Source organism: Salmo salar, chromosome ssa06, assembly GCF_905237065.1.
Source record: "Salmo salar chromosome ssa06, Ssal_v3.1, whole genome shotgun sequence".
NCBI lineage: Eukaryota > Metazoa > Chordata > Actinopteri > Salmoniformes > Salmonidae > Salmo > Salmo salar.
In genome coordinates, this window is record NC_059447.1 from 71,912,066 (window position 1) to 71,930,655 (window position 18,590).

Sequence of the window (18,590 nt, forward strand, 5' to 3'; positions counted from 1 at the left end):
ACTTCCATATTGAGCGAGTCACTTGTACTTCCTGCTTTAGTTTTTGCTTGTAAGCAGGAATCAGGGGGATAGAGTTATGGTCAGACTTGCCAAATGGAGGGTGAGGGAGAGCTTTGTACACGTCTCTGTGTGTGGAGTAAAGGTGGTCTAGAGTTTTTTTTCCTCTGGTTGCACATGTAACATGCTGGTAGAAATTAGGTAAAACGGATTTAAGTTTCCTTGCATTAAAGTCACCGGCCACTAGGAGCGCCACCTCTGGATGAGCATTTTCTTGTTTGCTTATGGCCTTATACAGCTCGTTGAGTGCGGTTTTAGTTCCAGAATCGGTTTGTGGTGATAAATAGACAGCTATGAAAAATATAGAAGAAAACTCTGTTGGAAATAGTGTGGTCTACAGCTTATCATGAGATACTCTACCTCAGGTGAGCAAAACCTCGAGACTTCCTTAATATTAGATTTTGTGCACCAGCTGTTATTTACAAATAGACACAGATCGCCACCCCTTGTCTTACCGGAGGCAGCTGTTCTATCTTTCCGATGCACAGAAAACCCAGCCAGCTGTATGTTATCCATGTTGTTGTTCAGCCACGACTCAGTGAAACATCAAATCAAATTTATTTATATAGCCCTTCTTACATCAGCTGATATCTCAAAGTGCTGTACAGAAACCCAGCCTAAAACCCCAAACAGCAAGCAATGCAGGTGTAGAAGCACGGTGGCTAGGAAAAACTCCCTAGAAAGGCCAAAACCTAGGAAGACACCCAGAGAGGAACCAGGCTATGAGGGGTGGCCAGTCCTCTTCTGGCTGTGCCAGCTGGAGATTATAACAGCACATGGCCAAGATGTTCAAATGTTCATAAATGACCAGCATGGTCAAATAATAATAATCATAGTAGTTGTCAAGGGTGCAACAAGTCAGTAACACAAGAGTAAGTGTCAGTTGGCTTTTTCATAGCCGATCTTTGAGAGTATCTCTACCGCTCCTGCTGTCTCAAGAGAGTTGAAAACAGCAGGTCTGGGACAGGTAGCACATCCGGTGAACAGGTCAGGGTTCCAGCAGGTCTGGGACAGCAGATCTGGGACAGGTAGCACGTCCGGTGAACAGGTCAGGGTTCCATAGCCGCAGGCAGAACAGAACATAAGATATTACAGTTTTTAATGTCATGTTGGTAGGTTAGTCTTGATTGGAGCTCAACTATTTTATTATCCAATGATTGCGCGTTGGCTAATAGGACTGATGGTAGAGGGGGATCCTTACAAGGCACCCGACCTACGTCCCCCGATATCTCCGTCCCTTCTTCATGTCAATGACGGGGATGTGGACCTTGTCGGGTGTCTGAAGTAAATCCTTTGCGTCCGACTCGTGTGTGTGTGTGTGTGTATATATATACACACGAGTCGGACACAAAGGATTTATATGGGCCTATGACAAGGCCCAAATCCCTGTCATGTATATATACTGTATATATATGTTGGACATGGTCTTCAGAGCATAACTGTTACATAACTGTGATCCACTTTGCATTGTCATACTTGTTTCTCCGGACATTACAATGAGCGACAAAGAGAAAACTACAAATGTACCACTATCACAAAGAATCAGCATTGCTGAGTGTCTGTGTTTAAACATTGATTTATTTTGAAAAGCAGACATCTGACTTTGGGGTCAATATTTATTTATTATGCCCTGATAGCAAGTCTTAAATATCTATTAAACAAATGATTGGAAGCTAGCCTGAGATAGGGGATAGCTAGGCCAAATATCAGGCAACATTGTGGGTGAAATTGCCAGTAACAAGCACATTGAAACACCACATTAACTTCAATGACGTCAGACTGACTTCAATCTGCATCAATCTTTTAATGCTGTCCAAATTAGTAGAGATAAATGACTGATTTGTGTATGATGTGTGTGATGTCATTTCGCTATTCATTATTGCATGAGGCTTGCCATATGGAATCTAGTGCTTTTTTACATAGCTGTTCATGTTGTTCCAATAAGCCATGATGGTAAATTGGCCTCTAACCTCCTACTTTTATACCTGCGTCTGAAATTGTATTATGATAATAGCACCATCTGGATTGGAATAAGAGAGTATAGTCCTCCATAGAATTGGGACGATAAACTGAAAATAATCTTCACTGACCATCATGGACATTTTGCTGATATCGTTCATAACGATGAATAACCTACAGGGTTAAAGTGAAGTTTGAAATGAAGTACGTTTGCTAATATGGGTGATTGTTAAAGGGATAGTTTGGGATTTTCCCCAGAGTCAGATAAACTCGTGGATAGCGTTTTTATGTCTCTGCGTCCAGTATGAAGGAAGTAAGAGGTAGTATCGCCAGATAATGCTAACTAGCTTAACGCAAAGACTGGAAGGTGTAGGGTTTTAATGGTAATATAAATAAATACTGTGGTGCACATTGTTATAAACATATCATTCTATATATCGTTATCATGATAATTCAGTAAATTACATTTTGCTATGGATTTCTGTCCATATCGCCCAGCTCTAATACTCCACATCTCCCCCACTTGGCAGTATTGCACTCATAAGGCTATAATCACAAAAATATAATTGTCTTGTTGTTGTTATTACTCTAGCTAGTTCACCGTAACACATTTTAGTTTTGTCTTAGCTATGTCATACCCACATAAACATGTGGTGTAAGTAGAATATGCAGTATGACATATGGATTTATACTGTAACATGCATGTTTTCATGCTTTCTACTGACAGATAACCCATGACCCTGTGTCCAACTGTACTCTCAATCATGATCAACATTCTGATGTAAGGCCGTAGTGGGTCAGAGGCTGAACCACAGAAGAGGAACACTTCAGTGTCACTGCTGTAAACCTCTGTGTGTGAACGGGGTTGTTTCAGATTCACATGTCCTCTTAGAGGAAGTTCACATTCACAGCTGATAGTGATAAATAAAAAAATGCTGTACAAATGACACAGAACCCATAGTGACCCATTGTGACAGAACCCACTACAGAGGGTAGTGTTTTGTTGTCCCTATCCTAAATCTGTTTTAATTCAAAGTCTGGGGATATGTTTATGCAACCTTTCCCAGCTCTAAAATTAAGAGGGATATGTTTTACTGTGTTTCAGCCAAGAGCAGGAAGACATCTCACTCCAACCGCTCCTCTGCGGGCCTCCAGTCCCCAGACTACCCCACCCTGCCCATGACCCAGTCCACTGAGGCCCTGCAGCAGAGCAAGCTGGAGCGCACAGCTAAGTTCACAAAGCACTTCTTCCTCAAGCCCACCCTGAGGGGCTTCAGCCTGCTGGGGCTGAGGAAGGGCCACCTCCGGACCCGGACCCCCATGCCGGCCAGCCGCAGTTGTGAGGACCTGGACGGGCCCCCGGAGGCTACCGGCCCCCAGGCCTGGAAGAGATCCCACTCCCTCGGGGACCTCCACTGGGAGCAGGCCTTCGACCAGAAGAAGGACTACAGCCTTGAGCTCAAGCCCTCTAAAGGTGTCTCCAAGTCGGGTAACAGCAGCAGGGTGAAGGGCCTCCAGGGTCATGGAGATGGGGGTTCATCACTGGCTCAGAATGGAGGGAGTGCTGTGAGCCCTAAAGGGCGTTCTGACCAACCCCCTGTGCCCTCTCAGCTGCCCCTCAGACCCCCCTGTCCCACCGCCCCGCTTCCCCAGCCCCAGGAGACCCGCCCCAGCCCGCTCCCCAGCCCTCCTGGACCCCAGCTGAGAGAGAGGAGCATCCGGACTCACCCCAAAAAGCCCCCAGTGCCCCCTCCCGTTCCAGTCAAGAAATCCAAGGAGCGCCTGGCCAATGGGATACGCCACCGCTCCCTTGTCCTCTCCTCCCCCACTCATTCCTATACCTCCACCCACAGTCATCCCCCCAGCCCTGTCATCAGCAGCCCCAGTGCTCCAACCCTCCCCAGTAAGGCCTCCAGTACCCCTGCCTCCCCCTCTCCAGCCAGCACCTCTCCAGCCTCCCCTGCCTCCACCACCACCACCGGCTGTCCAGAGCCAGAGGAACCAGGCACCCCCCCAGCCGTGCCCCCTCCCTGGCTGTCTGACCTGCCCGAGACGGCCTGCCCTCAGGCTCAGATCCAGGGCGGTGGTGGCAAGATGGCGGTGGCCAGGAAGGTGTCCTATGCTAAAATGGCTGTCGATCTCCACAGCGTGCTGGAGCAGAGACTGGAGGCTGAGGGCATCGACCTCACAGAGGAACCCTACTCAGACAAAGTCAGTTACCACCACAGCCTGTATCTATGGTTATGTACCTGTTATTACTGTGTAGAATACACACACACACACACACACACACACACACATACACCACAGCCTGCTTCTATGGTTATGTTCCTGTTATTACTGTATAGAATACACACACACACACACACACACACACACACACACACACACACACACACACACACACACACACACACACACATCCACCACAGTCTGCTTCTATGGTTATGTTCCTGTTATTACTGTGTAGAATACACACACACACACACACACACACACACACACATCCACCACAGTCTGCTACTATGGTTATGTTCCTGTTATTACTGTGTAGAACACACACACACAACCACCACATCCTCACTCAGACTCACAGGCCAGTTTGTCACAGCTAGGGGTTATACAGGACACGTAGATGTGGGTATGCTTCATTAAGACCATCTCACAACTAAAGAAATGAAAGAAGCACTCTAATAAACAGTGCAGATTGGACCACTGGCCCACTCTGTGAGAGAGTACATTAGAAGTCAGTGTAGGAATCCACTAAAGGACACACTCCAGGTCAATAAATACATTATTCGAAGCATTAGAGGTTGTGTTTTTGTCTCCTGGCCGTCAAGGCTTTTTGATTCTGCGTTTTGATTACTGCACTCAGACATAACAAGACTGGATTCTGTATCCTGTTATATGGCTCTCGCTTCCTGTCAACAGTAGCAGTGGGTTGCTTTGGTATCCATACAGCAGAAAGAAAGATAGAAAGATAGAGGAAAAAAAGAGGGGGCAGAGAGAGAGAGAGAGAGAGAGAGAGATCTAGACAATGAAGGGAAAATCTTCTGTAGGAGGCTGAAGCTCAGTGAAGGCAGGCGGTTTGAGGTTATTATACAGTCAGACACTGTGCCGGGGCCAGAGTCAGACAGACAGACAGACAGACAGACAGACAGACAGACAGACAGACAGACAGACAGACAGACAGACAGACAGACAGACAGACAGACAGACAGACAGACAGACAGACAGACAGACAGACAGACAGACAGACTACAGCACTGCACTTTACAGCTGGGTTTATATTAATGAGGAATAATGCTGCAGTGCAGAGACACTGTCCAGTCACTAGGGGTGCCGTCTTCGGAGAAGGGCTTTGTTAGGGTCAGACAGGACACTTGGCTGTGGCTCTACATCTACATACACCCTCCATCTCTCTATTCCTTCACCCTGAGTGGCCTCCGGTCCAGTTTGGCTGGGTTGTCCTGGACTGGCTATGACTCCAGGTGTCTGGAGCTCTTGACAGAGAGAGAGAGTGTGCATGTTTTAAATGTTTTACCCCACTGAATTCCCTTTTATTCTCTCTTCTTGCATGGCAACCATTGGCTAGTCTAGTCCACCTATGACATGTTATGGGATCTCCCGCATCGTTTGCTTGTCTGTCTCTGAGCTTATCTCCCAGCCAATGGGCTCGTCAGTTGGCCAGTGTTTTGACTCGTTATTTCACATTATTAGTCTACTTCAATCCCTCATGAACAGACAGAAACTGGGCCTCTCCAGACTCATAAGGTTTAAATGAGCAAATAAAGTGAGAGAGCTAGCTCCTACACCAGCCCCTGTTGTCTGAGCTGTTCGAAAACATTCAGTTCTTGTAGAGACTTAGGTTGACAAACACTGTGACCGTAGTCAATAAAAGTGCACAGTACAGTCTGCATTTTGTGTTTAGATATGTGACTTTATGGTGTTGACTGGGGCCGACAGACATTTCTATTTAAACGGAGAGAGAAGTCACTATGGTTTCTGATTGGCTTGTCTAATCTGGGCATAGGCTGTGGGGGAGAGAATTCCACTAGCCCTTTGAAATATGGGCTTAAGTTTTCTCTGCCTAGCATCCCAGATCTATTACAGATTTACTTCAGGTCATGGTTACTTGGGGTTTTCATGGTTTGGGGTTTTAGTATCAGTATTGAGTTGTTGTGCCCACAGGGATAGGGTCTCTATCAATGGAAACCACTTCTCCTAATGTGCATGAGTTCTCATGCCAACATTTTTCAAGTGTGTAAGCGTGTGCGCATGTTTGTTTGTGTGTATGCATTTGTCTGTGTCCCTCTCCTACTCTCCCCACTCATCCATAGTCTCTCTCTCTCTCCATTTCTCTCTCCCGCCAGCATGGTCGGTGTGGTATCCCCCAGCCCCTAATGCAGCGCTACAGTGAGGACTTGGAGCAGCCAGTGAAGGATGTGGCCTCCAACATGGACCAGGTTCGCGTCAAGCAGCTCCGCAAGCAGCACCGCATGGCTGTGAGTACTTTATGGGACAGATTCAATAAGCATTTACATGGTCTTCAAATCAAAGTCAATTTGTCACGTGCCGAATACAACACGTGTAGACCTTACAGTGAAATGCTTACAAAAAGCCCTTAACCAACAATGCAGTTTTAAGAAAATACCTACAAAAGTCGACCAGGGCAAAGTTAGCACCTGTTCATTTCCTCTAATGATGTGTTTAGTACATGCTTTTACTGTAGTGGGCTAAATCAGAGTGTTTCTTGGTAGTCTTAAACAAATATGGTCTTAGAAGACACCTCTACCAAAACAAATCAAATTGTATTGGTCACATACACATATTTAGCAGATGTTAATGCGGGTGTAGCGAAATGCTTGTGTTCCTAGCTCCAACAGTGCAGTAGTATCCAACAATACACACAAATCTAAAAGTTAAATAACAGAATTAAGAAATATATAAATGATGTTGGAGTGGCATTGACTAGAATACAGTAGAATAGAGTATATACATATGAAATGAGTAAAACAGTATGTCAACATTATTAGATATAGAATTGAAATGTATTACATTTTGAGTTTGCATCCCAATATTACACTTTATATACGGTGCATTCGGAAAGTTTTTCAGACCCCTTCCATGTTTTCAGATGTTATTATGTTACAGCCTTATTCTTTAATGGATTAAATAAAATAAAAACAATCTTCATCAATATACACACAATACCCCATAATGACAAAGCGAAAAACTGGTTTTTAGAAATTTTTGCAAATTGATTAAACATAAAAAACAGAAATGCATATGTATTCAGACCCTTTGCTATGAGACTCCAAATTGAGCTCAGGTGCATCCTGTTTCCATTGATCATCCTTGAGATGTTTCTTCAACTTGTTTGCAGACCACCTGTGGTAAATTCAATTCATCGAACATGATTTGGAAAGGCACACACCTGTCTGTATTAGGTCCTACATTTGACAGTGCATGTCAGAGCAAAAACCAAGCCATGAGGTTGAAGGAATTGTCCGTAGAGCTCCGAGACAGGATTGTGTTGCGGCACAGATCTGGGGAAGGGTACCAAAACATTTCTGCAGCATTGAAGGTCCCCAAGAACACAGTGGCCTCCATCATTCTTAAATGGAAGAAGTTTAGAACCACCAAGACTCTTCCTAGAGCTGGCCGCACAGCCAAACTGAGCAATCGGGGGAGAAGGCCCTTGGTCAGGGAGGTGACCAAGAACCCGATGGTCACTCTGACAGAGCTCCAGAGGTCCTCTGTGGAGATGGGAGAGTCTTCCAGAAGGACAACCATCTGTGCAGCACTCCACAAATCAGGCCTTTATGGTAGAGTGGCCAAAACGAAGCCACTCCTCAGTAAATGACAGCCTGCTTGGAGTTAGCCAAAAGGCAACTAAAGGATTCTTAGACCATGAGAAACAAGACTCTCTATTTTTGTACATTTGCAAAAATTCTAAAAGCCTGTTTTTGCCTTGTCATTATGGGGTATTGTGTGTAGATTTATGAGAGGGAAAAACTATTTAATCCATAGTAGAATAAGGCTGTAATTTGACAAAATGTGGAAAAAGTCAAGGGGTCTGAATATTTTTCCAATGCGATGTATATCACAGAAGACTGAAATATAATAAAACCGTTTGACATAGAAACACCAGATTTTCAGAGTGTGTTTTTATTTATTTATCAATTATGAAATTATACAAAATATGAATAACATTCCACCCGTGAGGCCACTAGAGGGCGATTTGGTCATGTGACTGCAGGAAAGGTTAAGACGGAGTCATTGCTATGTTTTATGAATAAATATTTTTTACTTACGATTATTACACTAAATTCCTAAATGTTTTTCCCGGTATTCCTCAGATCCCATTTGGAGGTTTGACAGAGATGTGCAGGAAGCCACTCTCCCCAGGTCACGTGAGCACCGTCTCTGATTGGCTCGTGTCCATCGGCCTACCCATGTACGCCACACCGATGGCAGCTGCAGGATATGACACGTTGGGACGTGTGTCCTCTCTCACAGAGAGCGGTGTGTGGGAAGCGGGGGTGCAGGACGAGAGGCACGTCCGTAGACTTGTGAGCGAGGCCCGATTGGTCAGCGCACACAGAGTCGGACAGTCGTAACTGTGACAATGGAGCCCATGCAGGTGTAACTGGGACAGTTGAACGGCTATGGCACAGTTGACACAGTTGAGACTAAAGCACAGTTGCAAATAAATGCAGAACTGAATAACTGTGAAAGTGACCACAGCACAGCTTCCAACACCTATTGAGACTTTTGACTGGACTACGGAGTGCGAGTGGTTTGCAGTTGCAGCCCAGCTAACGCTTGAGACTTATGAGCAGCAACCTGTTCTTATGCCCCCGTCTTTATCAATCTGTCTCTCTCTCTTTCTATTCCTCTCTTTCAGATGTTTACGGTGAGATTGTTCCGACTGCCGAGAACAGTTATCAGATGCCTTCCCTTCTGAAACATCCCCCCCCAGTCTTAAAATACTGAGAACTGCCTTTGAGGAAATTAGCACACTTTTCTTAGACTCTTTTTTTTAACTCTCCTTTTAAAGACTAAATTATGTTTTTTTTCTGTTTCAGAAGTGCTTGATTTGTAACTCTTGTGCAAGAGAAAAGCACTAGAGTAGTAAGAGGATGTAGTTTGGCCAAAGCAATTTCTTTCAATGTGCAGATTTCACCTTTGTTGTTAATCCCATTGCTAAATGCTACAGTAGATTGGAGATCATGGTTTATTGCAGTTAACACAACAAAAAATAACACAAAACATGAAATAGGCAAACATTGCTGTTATATTAAGATTTAAAATCCTTATTTTCTATCATGCTACAGTGTTTTTGTAATATACTGTACCATATATTTTAATTTCAAGGTGTTTTTACAGTATGTGTTCAATAAGTATTGTGTGTCTGCTTTGTGGAATGTCAAAGTCTGAATGTCAGTCATTGTAAGTATAAACAGTCAGACAGATCTCGACATGAGTTTATACAGTATTTCAGATTATATTGCAGATTTCAAAACATATCTTGGTTGCATGTAATCCTCCAATATGTAGGTCCTTGCAACAAGACTATCTACACAGTACCGCTCGAATAATCTTCCATGGGAGATCAGCTTTTCTTTGCAGACAATATCGTCTCCATATATCTATCCAGGCTCATTTTAAATTGCCTTACCATTATGTAAAAAAAAACAATTAGATTAATACATATTCATGTACTCAGCATTATAAATACAGTAGGCATTTCAACCCCCATCTTTGACTAAGGCTTGATTCCTCAAAGCCTCACCGGGCCAATATGTTTTGAATGTGCTTGTAATGACAGTGATTGTTAGTAGAAGACACACACACATGCACACACACGCTAACAGCCACATAGCTCTGTCGGTGGTGTCCTTGCTGTTCTTGTTAAGCACAGATGTTGATCCACATGAAGTCTAATTTAAACACAGTGTTCCGTGTTCAACAGCCAGCCATAGACCAGCTCAGTACTGCAGACCACAGAGACAGACTGAGACATGATGTAGATGATCCACTCAGAAGGAGGGGCAAAGAGGAGGGCTACTGCTGTTCCACAGAGACCCAGCTAACAGCTGGTTTATCATGTCCGTCTGAGCCTCTTGGAAGAACAAGAACAAGAACAAGAACAAGAATAAGAAGAAGGGGAGTGTCTTAGAGAGAGACACAGTCAGGGAGTACAGATGAGAATGGGAATGTACTGAATCTCCATTCAATGACCAGCAGACCAGACCTGTGAGTCCCTAGCAGTGGATTCCTAGTCCAAGACCGGTGTGAGTGGATCCACTTACCTAATGTCATTCTAGTTATGTGAAGTACTTCATATTGCAAACAATATTCAAGTCTTATCCCTGGTCTCGGGTTTCATAATACAAGTTTGCAGAGTGGTGTAACACAGGGGTGCTTTTGCAGTGGACACTCGATAGAAGTTTGATGCCTTTTCTCTTCAATCATAGTGGTGGTCCAGGTTAGCTAGGGAGACGCTTGTAGGGGGAGTTTTTAAAGAAACAAAAATACCTAAAATTTAAGATGTAAAAAATACTGTCACTGTAAAATGCACTTTAGAAAGTAAATAAAAAATGTTTAAGCAAAATTGGCAAAATGTTCTTTAAGTCTGTCTGCAGACATTTGTTTTCAGGTAATGTAAAGGGTTTGATTGAATGGGTTATACTGGTATTTACTTATCTTAGTATAGTTCCCAATGCCAAGTCAATGTACAAATGTAATTAATAATAATTCATGAATTAACCTGTTCCAATGACTTAACTTCCAATTTACTTTTGCAGTCTTACAGAAAACGTAATTACATATATGAAATGGTTAACAAGAGTTGCACATTCTGTATATGTAATTGGTATTTAAATAACTTATTTTGGGGCTTTTCATATCAATTGTAATTATTAGCTGTACTATACAAATAGCAATACCTTCCTGCAAATTGCGTTAGCCAGTGAAAAGCTACAGTGTTTATTGTAAAATATAAGTGTACAAATGATTTAATTTGGTTTCAACTAGCTAATGATTGTCTATAGAGATATTCTGGTGTATTGAAACAAAAAATGATGTCTAACTATTTGTCATTCTGAAACATAATAAAAACGCTATCGCCATCCTCTGTGTTTAACACACACACACACACACACACACGACGCACAAACTCACCACTTCTGTCTGATGCGAGGTGTGGGCAGTGAGAGTTATTGGACTATTTGACTACTGTGGCTAACACCTTAAACCTGCACCACATGTTGTTCTGTGATTGCTGAATTTCTTATATTAATCTTCATTTTATGTGCGGATAATAAGTCTCAGTATACAATAACAGGCATTGCATTACCAGACTGGATTTGATTAAAACTCTCTGGATCCCAACACGGATCAGTCTGCTGAATAAGAGCAGAGGCTAATTTCATTTCTCTGCGGTTTGGAGAGGGAAGAACAATCTGATTTACTTTTGACCCAAGGCTGCCTGGCATGGATGGCTGCCTGGCATGGATGTCTGCTTGGCGCAATGAGTTCATGCCCTCTCCATAAGTGTGTAGGGTGGGGGGCGGGGTTGCAGTGTGTTTGTGTGTGTGTGTGGGGGGGGTGCAATCAGTGTCTGCCGGTCATAATTCAGGAATCCCCTATCCAGCAGATTTTCCCAAGTAGCTCCCAACCAGGGGTTTGAAATAGAATGCATTCTGTTGTGTGTAGTTGTGCCTGGCTTGGAACAACACTGTTCCTGTCACAAGCAAACAGGTTCCAGAACACATTTAACCCCCCCGTTTCCATTGCCATGGGAGGTAGGGGTGCTGAGGGTGTTAGGGGTGCTGAGGGATAAAAAATAAATTTAAAAAAGTATAAGAAATTACAAAAAGTTTCCACAAAATTTGTGAACTAGGCCTTTATTACTCCTGTATGAGCGGAGACCCCCCCTCTTTTGACCCCCAACACAAAACATCTTCTTGAGGCCATGCCGTTTCCATTGGCCTTTCAAATTAGGGCCAAATTCTAACTGCCCAACCCGGGTTGAATTTAAATGCCAATGAAAAGGTTTTATTCTTTATACACATAGAAATAGAATGAGATTCTAGATCTGTGTTTATACCCATGCTTTTTATGGCTTTGGTTAGAATGTTTCAAATAGAGACCATTGCTATGACTACAATACAGCTGCTATCACTAAAAGTGAGTTAGAGGACCAATATACAGTAAGTGTCTGTCTACGTCTGTCACCAGAATGTGAATGTTATTGTATAGGATACTGTCTCAGTGTACTATCTCAATCTGGGTCCAGCTGTTAGATGATTGCCACCAGAAGACTGTTGTATCTGGTCACGTGGTCGGAGAAAGCTGTGGTCAGTTAGAGGGAGAGATTTACGACAGGTTGTGTGGCTTTACATTCCTCCTGCCTCCTTACTGCAGGCCTGAGGGGTAGAGGGAGTAGAGAGACGCTAGAAAGGGAACGTTTACACACTCACACCTACACTTGGACAGGTGAAGGTTGGAGGTCCACTCACTAGTTGTTTTGACTAAGTGGGCTTGAATCCCCTTAGGTAATTGAAATGTAGGCCTAATAAGCGCCTTACTCCTTATTTACCATAGCAAATGACCATCCTGACTGAGCATGGCTGAGGCAGTCCTTTCAATCACCATCCACATCGAAAGAAACAGGCTGTATTGTAGCCCACATACCACCCACTTCCTCACTTACATGATGTAGCCTATACTTGTACCTATACCATAGGTATTGCATTCTTAGGCTGCCTTACATACAACTCCATAATACACCAGTCAGTGTTGCCTGTTTGTGCCAGCTACATATAATATACCTCGAAGCACACACAACAGGCTTTTTTAACCTTCAAACCCACACCAGTGCCTTGACTTTGAGTTTCTTATGCCACTTAGCACCAATTTGTGGTTATACTTTTTCCTTTTGCATTTACAGTAATATTCCCCACAAAGAGCACCTTTGGTTGTTTTGGAATAGGCTACATGCTAGCACTCTTTCTACTTATTGTATGTAGAGTAGCCTATATGTCCTAACTCGTCTTAATATGTATTAATGTCATGTCCTAAATGCTAAGAATGATACTCTGTAAGATGAAAAACCTGTCTTGACAGAATGACAGAAGGCCCATATGACCTATGTAGTCTGTTGCTGTACACACGGTGACGCTGTTTTGCACCTAGACTCATAGAAAATATCTGCTGAATTTTTTTCTTCCACATTCAGTAATCTGACACCGCCGCTGGCTCAAAACATCTAAACCGAAGGATGAACCCGCAACTTCATTGGCAGAAATAGTCCGAGAGAACAGACGAGAGAGACCGAACGGAGACGAAAACCGAGTGCGCAAATAACTCGTGGCGGCGGCGGGTGCCTGCGTTTCCTAATAGGTGTCCGTTTCAAATAATATCAAAGCAAGAAGTTTCACTTTCCACAGGCGGATGGGTGACTATCGCTCTCAGCGGCGCTTTGTGAGGAGGAGATGATGAAGAATTTCAGCAACAGTCCCCTTCACAATAACCAGACTCCAAACCACATTAGAGATTGGAACAACAAAAAGTTCGGTTTTCTCTCGGCGGTTCTGTTACGTTTTTCCCTGCGAGGTTATGGTTTTTGCATGGCTAGTCTATTCATCTTCTGTTTTGGGTCTCTGTTTTACCAGTTGAACGGAGGACCCCCCAACATTCTACTGGACATCCGACAGTATCTCGGTAAGAACTTATTATTCAACCAATTTATCTTCTGGTGGTGGTGATCGCTTTTGAGTTTCGCAACATTACCAACGTGTACAATTAGTAGGCTACACGGCTCTTTGAGGACGTGTAACGGCAAGTTTACTGTTGCATACTGTTACCACCCCTCAATGGATTATCCTTTTCTTGTACTGCCCGGTTCGGGGCCAATGGGTCCTCTTTGATGACTTTTTATTAATGACCCAGGGACAGCGCAAATTTAGAGATGGCAGGTTTACAATTTTATTTTTTTCCAATAGTAAATCCATGTGATAATGTTTCTTCATATAAAGCTGGATACGTTGTGCCATAGATATTGTCACATACTCACATTGATTGATTCCAACTGTTGAATGAAGAGACAGCTAATTTGTGTGAGGACACAACGTAGTGCTTCTTTGGTTGAGCAGTTGAGGGATATATTATGGTAATCTAAACCCGACAACTGTAAAGATGAATACTATGATACCTTGGTGTTTCTCGAAACCGGCAGATGCGCGCTGTGGACTGTCACATAGCGGCCCAGACGTGACACTTTGCTGAGTGACACAACGCAAACAGGACACAGCCGGTAAAAGTGAATTTATGCTTGATCCGAAAATGTGATCGGAAGCTTTGTATGGCGATTGTGATGGAATGACCGAGCCTCTGGAGGCATGACGGGGCCAAATCAAGCTTCATACTGCATCGCCGTGCATCTCTCAAATGTTGTAACAATTTGGAGGGCTCTGAATAGCTCCACATTGACATGATCGGTTGACGGTATGTGATTGGTCGCAGTAAATGCTGTACAGCCACTTCCAACCCAGACAGACCATGAAGAGCCTTAGCTCTGTATCCGGATACCCATAAAAAGTCAACGATTCAGTCACTCCTTATCTGCTTCATCAGCATTCAACCATTAGTCATTGCTTTCCAACAAAATTCGATGTCAAAAGACCATTGTGAAACATTGTGAAATCCTGTAACTTAATGGACAGTGTTTCTCGAGTGTTAGATACATGTTCTCATGGTCACTTGAGGCCTGTTCATTCTCTGTACAGCACCAGCCTCAGGTCCTGAGGTGATTTCATATCAGTAGATCACACACCTGGAACCACCACACCAGTTGCCAGGGAGTGTGTGTGTGTGTATGTGGATTCGTTCTGTACTACACTTGTGTTCTGTTCTTACAGGGAGATTGTGTTCTTTAGAATGTGATAAACGGGTAAATCTGGAAAATAACTAGTCACTCACCACACAGTCACTGATCCCCTACGAGTGAATGAGTGAGTGATTGAGTGAAGGAAACACACACACACACACACACACACTGTAAAATGAAGGAAGGATTGTATGACGATGAGGACGGACTGGTTCAGGATGTCTGCTGCCATCATGGCACATCGGTCAGAATGCAATTAGGAATTTATGCCTTTGTAACTTTCAAACTCATTATTAGTCACGATTCATTCAGGATTATCCGTAATCATGTAGCATCCACATTAATGTAGAAGTGTTTAGAAACAATTCTATTTTTATTTACAATAAAAGTGACTCCAAAATGACACCATACATTATTTACCATTCATTTCTATTGGGCAGAAAATAATCTGAAACAACCAAAACAAAAGAAAATGGATCCAACAAGTTTGTACAGTCACAGGCTTGATGTAGTCATGGATCCAACAAGTTTGTACAGTCACAGGCTTGATGTAGTCATGGATCCAACAAGTTTGTACAGTCACAGGCTTGATGTAGTCATGGATCCAACAAGTTTGTACAGTCACAGGCTTGATGTAGTCATGGATCCAACAAGTTTGTACAGTCACAGGCTTGATGTAGTCATGGATCCAACAAGTTTGTACAGTCACAGGCTTGATGTAGTCATGGATCCAACAAGTTTGTACAGTCACAGGCTTGATGTAGTCATGGATCCAACAAGTTTGTACAGTCACAGGCTTGATGTAGTCATGGATCCAACAAGTTTGTACAGTCACAGGCTTGATGTAGTCATGGATCCAACAAGTTTGTACAGTCACAGGCTTGATGTAGTCATGGATCCAACAAGTTTGTACAGTCACAGGCTTGATGTAGTCATGGATCCAACAAGTTTGTACAGTCACAGGCTTGATGTAGTCATGGATCCAACAAGTTTGTACAGTCACAGGCTTGATGTAGTCATGGATCCAACAAGTTTGTACAGTCACAGGCTTGATGTAGTCATGGATCCAACAAGTTTGTACAGTCACAGGCTTGATGTAGTCATGGATCCAACAAGTTTGTACAGTCACAGGCTTGATGTAGTCATGGATCCAACAAGTTTGTACAGTCACAGGCTTGATGTAGTCATGGATCCAACAAGTTTGTACAGTCACAGGCTTGATGTAGTCATGGATCCAACAAGTTTGTACAGTCACAAGCTTGATGTAGTCATGGATCCAACAAGTTTGTACAGTCACAGGCTTGATGTAGTCATGGATCCAACAAGTTTGTACAGTCACAGGCTTGATGTAGTCATGGATCCAACAAGTTTGTACAGTCACAAGCTTGATGTAGTCATGGATCCAACAAGTTTGTACAGTCACAAGCTTGATGTAGTCATGGATCCAACAAATTTGTAGTCACAGGCTTGATGTAGTCATGGATCCAACAAGTTTGTACAGTCACAAGCTTGATGTAGTCATGGATCCAACAAGTTTGTACAGTCACAGGCTTGATGTAGTCATGGATCCAACAAGTTTGTACAGTCACAGGCTTGACGTAGTCATGGATCCAACAAGTTTGTACAGTCACAAGCTTGATGTAGTCATGGATCCAACAAGTTTGTACAGTCACAAGCTTGATGTAGTCATGGATCCAACAAATTTGTAGTCACAAGCTTGATGTAGTCATGGATCCAACAAGTTTGTACAGTCACAAGCTTGATGTAGTCATGGATCCAACAAATTTGTAGTCACAAGCTTGATGTAGTCATGGATCCAACAAGTTTGTACAGTCACAGGCTTGATGTAGTCATGGATCCAACAAGTTTGTACAGTCACAGGCTTGATGTAGTCATGGATCCAACAAGTTTGTACAGTCACAGGCTTGATGTAGTCATGGATCCAACAAGTTTGTACAGTCACAGGCTTGATGTAGTCATGGATCCAACAAGTTTGTACAGTCACAGGCTTGATGTAGTCATGGATCCAACAAGTTTGTACAGTCACAGGCTTGATGTAGTCATGGATCCAACAAGTTTGTACAGTCACAGGCTTGATGTAGTCATGGATCCAACAAGTTTGTACAGTCACAGGCTTGATGTAGTCATGGATCCAACAAGTTTGTACAGTCACAGGCTTGATGTAGTCATGGATCCAACAAGTTTGTACAGTCACAGGCTTGATGTAGTCATGGATCCAACAAGTTTGTACAGTCACAAGCTTGATGTAGTCATGGATCCAACAAATTTGTAGTCACAGGCTTGATGTAGTCATGGATCCAACAGGTTTGTACAGTCACAAGCTTGATGTAGTCATGGATCCAACAAGTTTGTACAGTCACAGGCTTGATGTAGTCATGGATCCAACAAGTTTGTACAGTCACAGGCTTGACGTAGTCATGGATCCAACAAGTTTGTACAGTCACAAGCTTGATGTAGTCATGGATCCAACAAATTTGTAGTCACAAGCTTGATGTAGTCATGGATCCAACAAGTTTGTACAGTCACAAGCTTGATGTAGTCATGGATCCAACAAGTTTGTAGTCACAAGCTTGATGTAGTCATGGATCCAACAAGTTTGTACAGTCACAGGCTTGATGTAGTCATGGATCCAACAAGTTTGTACAGTCACAGGCTTGATGTAGTCATGGATCCAACAAGTTTGTACAGTCACAGGCTTGATGTAGTCATGGATCCAACAAGTTTGTACAGTCACAGGCTTGATGTAGTCATGGATCCAACAAGTTTGTACAGTCACAGGCTTGATGTAGTCATGGATCCAACAAGTTTGTACAGTCACAGGCTTGATGTAGTCATGGATCCAACAAGTTTGTACAGTCACAGGCTTGATGTAGTCATGGATCCAACAAGTTTGTACAGTCACAGGCTTGATGTAGTCATGGATCCAACAAGTTTGTACAGTCACAGGCTTGATGTAGTCATGGATCCAACAAGTTTGTACAGTCACAGGCTTGATGTAGTCATGGATCCAACAAGTTTGTACAGTCACAGGCTTGATGTAGTCATGGATCCAACAAGTTTGTACAGTCACAAGCTTGATGTAGTCATGGATCCAACAAATTTGTAGTCACAGGCTTGATGTAGTCATGGATCCAACAGGTTTGTACAGTCACAAGCTTGATGTAGTCATGGATCCAACAAGTTTGTACAGTCACAGGCTTGATGTAGTCATGGATCCAACAAGTTTGTACAGTCACAGGCTTGACGTAGTCATGGATCCAACAAGTTTGTACAGTCACAAGCTTGATGTAGTCATGGATCCAACAAGTTTGTACAGTCACAAGCTTGATGTAGTCATGGATCCAACAAATTTGTAGTCACAAGCTTGATGTAGTCATGGATCCAACAAGTTTGTACAGTCACAAGCTTGATGTAGTCATGGATCCAACAAGTTTGTAGTCACAAGCTTGATGTAGTCATGGATCCAACAAGTTTGTACAGTCACAGGCTTGATGTAGTCATGGATCCAACAAGTTTGTACAGTCACAGGCTTGATGTAGTCATGGATCCAACAAGTTTGTACAGTCACAGGCTTGATGTAGTCATGGATCCAACAAGTTTGTACAGTCACAGGCTTGATGTAGTCATGGATCCAACAAGTTTGTACAGTCACAGG

The 18,590-nt window shown here is 43.2% G+C and overlaps 2 protein-coding genes across 8 annotated transcripts in view; both read left to right on the forward strand.

Moving 5' to 3' along the window:
* Positions 1-11,153, forward strand: part of LOC106607985 (SAM and SH3 domain-containing protein 1) — a 316,859-nt gene extending 305,706 nt beyond the window's left edge. For all 7 annotated transcript variants that reach the window (XM_045720952.1, XM_045720953.1, XM_045720957.1 and 4 more), the window contains 3 exons: positions 3,122-4,227; positions 6,390-6,521; positions 8,379-11,153. In XM_045720952.1, coding sequence (XP_045576908.1) covers positions 3,122-4,227; positions 6,390-6,521; positions 8,379-8,639 — 1,499 coding nt within the window. In that variant the 3' untranslated portion in view covers positions 8,640-11,153. The remainder of the gene's footprint in view (positions 1-3,121; positions 4,228-6,389; positions 6,522-8,378) is intronic.
* A 2,138-nt stretch (positions 11,154-13,291) lies between these two features.
* Positions 13,292-18,590, forward strand: part of LOC106607986 (uronyl 2-sulfotransferase) — a 130,251-nt gene continuing 124,952 nt past the window's right edge. Inside the window, exon 1 of the mRNA XM_014205533.2 lies at positions 13,292-13,749. Coding sequence (XP_014061008.1) covers positions 13,521-13,749 — 229 coding nt within the window. The 5' untranslated portion in view covers positions 13,292-13,520. The remainder of the gene's footprint in view (positions 13,750-18,590) is intronic.